At 39.9% G+C, this 7,754-nt stretch overlaps 1 protein-coding gene across 1 annotated transcript; it reads right to left on the bottom strand.

The window, feature by feature from the left end:
* Nucleotides 1-3,736: 3,736 nt before the first annotated feature.
* Nucleotides 3,737-7,525, bottom strand: LOC113776882 (putative late blight resistance protein homolog R1A-3). The gene has a single exon (XM_027321933.1). The coding sequence runs from the start codon at nucleotides 7,523-7,525 to the stop codon at nucleotides 3,737-3,739; it is 3,789 nt and encodes a 1,262-aa protein (XP_027177734.1).
* Between the last annotated feature and the right edge of the window lie 229 nt (nucleotides 7,526-7,754).

Raw genomic sequence — 7,754 nt, 5'->3', positions numbered from 1 at the left:
GTTCAGAAATTTCCAGTCTAGAAGATGCTTTTCGAAGGGTTCTCCGTACAGAGAATACGTTACCTGTTCTATCTACTCAGCCTAACAGTGTTCTTCTTAGCCGAACTACCACAGCTGATTCAGGAAGACAACACTACAAGAGTAATGGCAACAGTACGAGCATGGGGTCGGGGCCCAACCACTCTGATAAGAATACTAGCAATCATGGACAGGAGCAAGGAGAGATTGTATGTCACTACTGTCATAAACCAGGTCATATCAAGCGAGACTGTCGGAAGCTGCAGTATAAGAAGGCTCACTCTGCCCATATTGCATCTAGTTGTGCGACCTCTGACAAGCATGTTACAATATCTGCGGATGAGTATGCTAGATTGACTCAGTTTCAAAAAACAGTGAAACAGCCATCCGGTCATGTTACTGCTCCTGTCGAGACAGGTAAACCCAATGCATGTCTTGTTTCCTCTTCTCCAAAATGGGTCATTGATTCTGGTGCTACTGATCACATGACAGGTAATCCTAGTTTACTTTCTAACTTTCAGCCACATAAATCTATCACTCCTGTTACTTTAGCCGATGGTTCAACATCCAGTGTTATTGGGTCTGGAACCACTCAGCCCACATCATCTCTCCATTTATCATCTGTTCTGAGTCTACCACAACTATCTTTTAATCTGATTTTTGTCAGCAAACTTACTCGTGCTCTTAATTGTTGTGTCTCATTTTTTCCTGGTTATTGTTCATTTCAGGATCTCATGACGAAGAAGATTATTGGTGAGGGACATGAGTCTGACGGTCTCTACATTCTTGATACACCGAAACCAGGGTCTATAGCTTGTGCTGGAACAATCTCTCCTTTTGAAGCACATTGTCGATTGGGTCATCCTTCGCTTTCTATGTTGAAGAAACTTTGTCCTCAGTTTTCAAACATTACTTCATTAGATTGTGAGTCTTGTCAGTTTGCTAAACATCATCGTCTTAGTTCTAGTCCTAGAATCAATAAGCGAGCTACTGCTCCCTTCGAGTTAGTACATTCTGATGTTTGGGGTCCTTGTCCAGTTACCTCTAAAACTGGTTTCAGATATTTTGTTACCTTTGTGGATGATTATTCTAGAATGACATGGCTTTATTTGATGCAAAGTCGCTCAGAACTATTTCTTCACTTTTCTTCCTTTTGTGCTGAAATTCGAACCCAATTTGGTAAACCTGTACAAATTTTACGAAGTGATAATGCAAAAGAATATGTTTCAAGCAGTTTTCAGAAATACATGCTTGAGCAGGGTATTCTTCATCAGACCTCTTGTGTTGACACCCCTTCTCAAAATGGGGTTGCCGAGAGAAAGAATAGACACCTTCTTGAAACTGCTCGAGCTTTGTTATTTCAAATGAAGGTTCCTAAATGTTTCTGGGCTGATGCTCTATCTACTGCTTGTTTTCTAATCAATCGTATGCCTTCCTCTGTTTTGTCTGGTAATACTCCTTTCCACACTCTATTTCCAAATAAACAGTTGTTTCCTATAGAACCAAAGATATTCGGTTGTACTTGTTTTGTTCGGGATGTTCGTCCTCAAGTTACAAAACTTGATCCTAAGTCCTTAAAGTGTATGTTTCTGGGTTATTCTCGCATGCAAAAAGGGTATCGTTGTTATTGTCCTAGTCTTGGTAAGTATCTTGTGTCTGCTGATGTTACTTTTTTGGAACAAACACCTTTATCTTCATCTTCAGGCTCTTCAAGTTCTGTGAGTCCAGGGGAGGGGATCACCTTTATCATGATACTTTTTCTCCTGTTGCTAAACTTGCTTCGGTCAGGTTGTTTATCTCCCTTGCTGCAGCTTATGACTGGCCTCTGCATCAGTTAGACATCAAGAATGCCTTTCTTCATGGTGATCTTCAGGAGGAGGTATATATGGAGCAACCACCTGGTTTTGTTGCTCAAGGGGGGTATGGGAAAGGGAAAGTCTGTCGTCTGCAAAAATCTCTATATGGCTTGAAACAGAGTCCTCGGGCTTGGTTTGGAAAATTTAGCCAAGCTATTGAGAAATTTGGGATGCAGAAAAGCAAGTCAGATCATTCTATTTTCTATAGACACTCTAATGGAGGTATTATTCTGTTAGTTGTATATGTGGATGATATTGTAATCACAGGTAGCGACTCTAGCGGAATTTCGTCTCTAAAGTCCTTTCTTCATACTCAGTTCTATACCAAAGACTTGGGGATGTTAAAGTATTTCTTGGGAGTTGAAGTTAGCAGGAGTAAGAAGGGAATCTTTCTATCACAGAGAAAGTATGTACTTGATTTACTGTCGGAGTCGGGAAAGTTGGGTGCTAAACCATGTAGTACCCCAATGGTTCCTAATTTACAATTAACCAAAGAAGGTGAATTGTGTGCAGATCCTGAGAGGTACAGAAGACTAATCGGAAAGTTGAATTATCTTACTGTGACACGTCCTGATATTGCTTATTCAGTGAGTGTGTTAAGCCAATATATGTCCTCACCAACTGTTGACCATTGGAAAGCAGTCGAACAAGTTTTGCACTATTTAAAATGTGCTCCTGGACGTGGAATCCTATATGGCAATCATGGTCATACTAGGATTGAATATTTTTCAGATTCAGATTGGGCAGGGTGTAAGGAAGATAGGAGATCTACTTCAGGATATTGTGTTTTTGTTGGGGGAAATTTGGTCTCATGGAAGAGTAAGAAACAGAATGTCGTCTCACGATCCAGTGCGGAAGCTGAATATAGAGCTATGGCCAAGTCTGTGTGTGAAGTCATATGGGTATATCAGCTCCTTAGTGAAGTAGGAATTAAGGTCTCAGTACCTGCCAAGCTATGGTGTGATAATCAAGCTGCACTTCACATTGCTTCCAATCCAGTCTTTCATGAACGAACGAAACACATTGAGATTGATTGTCATTTCGTTCGTGAAAAGATCCAACAAGGTTTGATCACTACAGGTTATGTGAAGACTGGAGAACAATTAGGTGATATATTCACAAAAGCTCTTAACGGGGTCCGGATTGATTATCTATGTAACAAGCTGGGCATGATTAATATCTATGCTCCAGCTTGAGGGGGAGTGTTACAGATTATATGCAGGCTATATTTGTAGGCTGATTTGTAGGGATTAGATAGCTGTCACAGATTGATATAGGCTGATTTGTAGGGATTAGATAGCTAACAAATGTAGGCTAGTTTGTAGCCTAAATTATAGGAATTAGAGGACTGATTTATTGTAATAGGATATCTTCCTATTATAGGATGTCTATACCTGTATATATACCCTTACGATTGGTGAATAAAAATATGGGGAATTTATTCTCTTCCTCTGAAATTCACAATATCAATATCTGTAGCAACATTAACGAAGATTTCAGAAACTTGGACGACAGATTTTAAACATTATTGAACATCAAAACGCATAGAGAACTTGGAGAATATTTTAGAAACAGATTATGATAGATACTGTTGAATTCATATATGTATGACTGTTCGTGCCATTGCAATCACAAAGTTATAGCTGCAAGGAGTTCAAAGCCAAGGAATTGAAATCTCCTAAATTGGTTCAAGAAACATGAATAATTATATCATTGAACTAATTCAACTTATACACATGATACTATAGTATTATCTCTGACCTAATGAGTGGTACTCAACTCTGCATGGACTCTGTCCCAGATCAAGAAGAGATATGAATAGCTCACCATAGTGAAATGTGGACTAAGAAAACGTACCTGGATCACCAATAACTTCGAATATCAATCTTTAGACCCTCATTTCCATTTTCCATCTGTTCTTCTCCAATTTGCTTCACAGAACTTTCAGCAGACTCGCACCCTTTCACCTCAATCATTACAAGAGGCGCAGATTCCCCTAAACAAGAAGGGAGCTCTTCCAGCTTCTTACAACCATGCAAAGCCAATTTCTCAAGACAGGAAAAATGATCAGAAGATGTTGCAGTCCACCAACGGATGTCCAACTCTGACAGTTTCAAGATTCGGAGCTTAGGGAACTCCCCTTCTTTCATTTCCCATTTCCTTCCCACAAAGGATTCACGGTTTAACTTGAGCACTTCAAGCTTGGTCAGCTTACCAATTGTTGAAATTTCACTCCACGGCTTAGAAGTAAATGAGAGAGTCAACTTTCTCAAATTCGATGGGAAATGAAAGTGATATCCATCAAATCGATGCACCTTAAGTGATTCTACTTGACTCAAATGGTCCAGCATGAGAATCCCATTGCCACGATATCTGAGTCCTGCACATCTTAGCCTTCGGATGCTTGGCAACTTTTTCAGTATCTTTTGCAAGCTTTGGTAAGAGGGATCAATCGCCAGGGTCAAAGTAACTAGATGTTCTAAATCCGGGGAGCCTTCCAGATTGTTGGGAAAAATAAAACCACACCTGGAACCATAACCATTGGATCTTGTTATAAATAAATGCCTCAATGTCTTAATAGTCCAGATGGTGTTTGGCAGCCGAACATCTTGAGACCCTCTAATCAGAAGTGTTTCTAACCTTGAGAGGTTGGCTATTGCATCTGGGATTGATAACAGTTCTGATCGAATGGCCAAGTATCTCAAGTGAACAAGCAACACTACTTCCATCGGAAAACTTTTGCCAAGACTAAACTCCCCCAGGTCCAACAATCTAAGAAACTTAAATATCAGAACCCCGAGTGAACAATGAAACAGCACTGTAGATATCCTATTGCTAGTAATGAAGACATTAGCACGGAAGAGCAAACAACGTAAATTGGGAAAAAACAGCTTTGACTCTTTAAGCCCCTCTATCGTGGAATCATAAATGAATACTCGATGGGGGTTGCAGGGTCCAGCAAAAGTACAAAGATCATTATACCCATGTAAGATATGAAGAAAACTTTCTTCCTTGGCTTTTGTTACACAAAACTCACGTACCAAATCATGAATTCGGCAAGCTTTGGCACCACCTATAGTTCTCTGTTGGGTAACAATAACTAAACTTCTATTAACCAAATTCTTCAAGTAGTCATCAGCCACATCCTCTAAGGTCTTTCCTTCAGTCTTTTGCACGAATCCTTCAGAGACCCAAAGCAAGAACAACCTTCGGACAGGAATATTCTCATCCTCTGGAAATGTGCCAAAGTAAAGAAGGCATGGTTTCAAATAATCGGGTAAATAACTGTAACCCAACTCCAATAGATTGGTCTCAATTACAGTGCTGGAACTAAGACTGTTTGCAAAATCCTGCCAGCAATCTGGCTCAATACTTGAAAGAATTCCAGCAACAATGACTACTGTGAAAGGTAGCCCCTTGCATTTATTTGCTATTTGCGTTAAAACTTTTATTAGTGCTGGAAGACAACCTTTTTTGCCAAATATCTTCCTCTGAAGCAACACAAAACACTCTTCAACAGTAAGTTGTCGGAGATGGAAAGGCTCGCAATCACTAAATTGCGAAGTCAAATTCTGAAACCTGCTGGTGAAGAGAATCCTGCTTCCGTTGGTATCATCTGGCAATGATCTTTCCAACATATTCCATGCCTTAATGTCCCACACATCGTCTAAAATGATAAGATACCTATTCCTCTTCAAACTCTGGTAGAGCATTACAGTCAAATCATCTTCATTCATCTCAAGATAATGGTCTGGACTCCTACAATTAATACTGCACAAAATCATAGCTAACAAATTGTGCTTGCTGTAAACTTGAGAAACAGTACACCAAGCACGAATATGAAAGTAGCCTATAATTGAAGGATCACAGTAGACTTTGTTTGCAAATGTTGTCTTACCAAGACCAGCCATACCAACAATTGGAACAATATTCAAATGCTTGGAACCCCTGGTAAGTCTATTGATGATCATCTTTACCTCTTCGTCAAGGCCCACTAGAACTTCATTTGGTGCAGGGTAACTGAGTTGCGATTCCATGTGAATACAGTTCTTGACAGCACTCTGAGCTTCAGTGTCATACCTGATGCTGCCATGTACTTCCAGGGCCTCAGCTCTCATAAGCTTGATATCCCTGACAATGTTATCCAGACATTCAGGTTTATCCCCAATCACAATAGAGTCTATGACTAACTCTGCATTATATGTCACCTCCATAACACGATCCCAAAGAGCTTGGAGTTCTTTATTCTGGTTGCGCTGCTCCATTATTTCCTGCAGGAAAGATCTTAAGAATTGGAGATCTTCTTGAACTCTTTGGATTTGATCCTTTGGGAAAGCAATTGAACTAGCCTCAGAAGTAGCCAGTTCGTCGACATTTTGCAAGAGTAAATCAATGGAGCCCAACTCATTGGTCCGAGGAAATCTAAATGATGGTGGCGGATAAATTTGTGCAACTTCTGTCAGAATAAAATTGAGCTTTTTCAGCAAACGAGAAAGCTCAAGATCCGTTTCCTCAGCAAAGCCTTCTTTCAGTTGATTCTTAGAAAGGGAGAAAATGACAACTCCTGCATCACAGACTGCATCTCCAATAAGACCCTTTATTTCATCATGTAGCTCGTTGAACTTCCCCTGCTGCCTGAGAAGGAAATTCAAAAATCTTACACCCTCTTGGAGTTTTAGCAATTGATTCCTCTCCAGAGCCAGAAAATTGGTATCAATTTGAAGTAGCTCCATAAGATTGTCTAGGAGACAATCAATGAAGTCGGCCACTATATGCTTATTCTTCTCCAGAGCCAAAGTGTCTGATGATTTTGATAACTTTGAAGCGGTCAGGACATTAATGTATGTTGCTCGGTCTTGTGGATCAACAGGATTAATCTTGTATAGCAATTGAGAAACTTTAGATACCATTTCATCACACACTTGCTTGTCTTCTCGGTTAAACCAACATATGGAAATCAGGCGTGCAGCATTGATACCCATGTCTTCCACGTGATTCAACAGATCCCTCAATTCCTGCCCCTCAACACCCTGCAACGTGGCAAAGGGAATGAAGCTCTTCAAGAACATTAGCTTCTCTTCAAGAATTTCCATCAGATAATTCAAAGTATTACCAAAATCCTGCTTTCTACGGAGAAAACATCTCAGATTCTCTGAAAGGGAATCAATAAAATCCGTAACCAATGGAGGCTGCCCCAGGGAGTAGTCATCCAAGAACTTGCTGATAGACAATTCCTTGATATCTGTCTCAAAAAGCAACTTAATATTTTGGTGGTATCCAGTGAGCTCCCTTTTGATGTCTCTTAGAGTTGGCGTTACAATAGACTCAAACCGTCTAACCAGACGCTTCGTCTTCCTATTAACCAGTTCTTGAATTCTGCATGAAACTTTACTAGGTCTCAAACTTTCAGACTCGGTATTAGTGTTGTCCTTCTGATCATGTTCCAACAAAGTTTCATGGTCCCTTCCCATACAATTGCTAAAATACAGATCAAAGGTTTTCAATAATCTTACCTCCATCATGAGGTTCCGGATATCAGTCATCAGGTTCATGCTATCAGAATCTGTCTCATCTCTGCAAGCCTCCAAACCCTCGTCCAGAAAAGTCAAAGCAGACTCAAAGCAGCTAGTACCACTGCTACTGGAGGCCATCTCTATTATTATGGTATCTTCTTTTTACTCTGATATCAGATTTCTGTCTGGTGTAGCAAAGGATGATGAATGAACTTAGTTCAAGATCTGCAGCTTTCTCATGATTAAATAGTAGTCAAATACAGCCAGCTAGACTCATTTTCTCTCTTTGTTTTGAATATAATTTAAGCCTATCAAGCCTCTTTCTTCTTCAATAATGCCAGCTACACTCCATTATTTTTTATTCTTT

This window comes from Coffea eugenioides, chromosome 7 (assembly GCF_003713205.1).
Source record: "Coffea eugenioides isolate CCC68of chromosome 7, Ceug_1.0, whole genome shotgun sequence".
NCBI lineage: Eukaryota > Viridiplantae > Streptophyta > Magnoliopsida > Gentianales > Rubiaceae > Coffea > Coffea eugenioides.
This window is presented reverse-complemented; position numbering and strand designations above follow the sequence as displayed.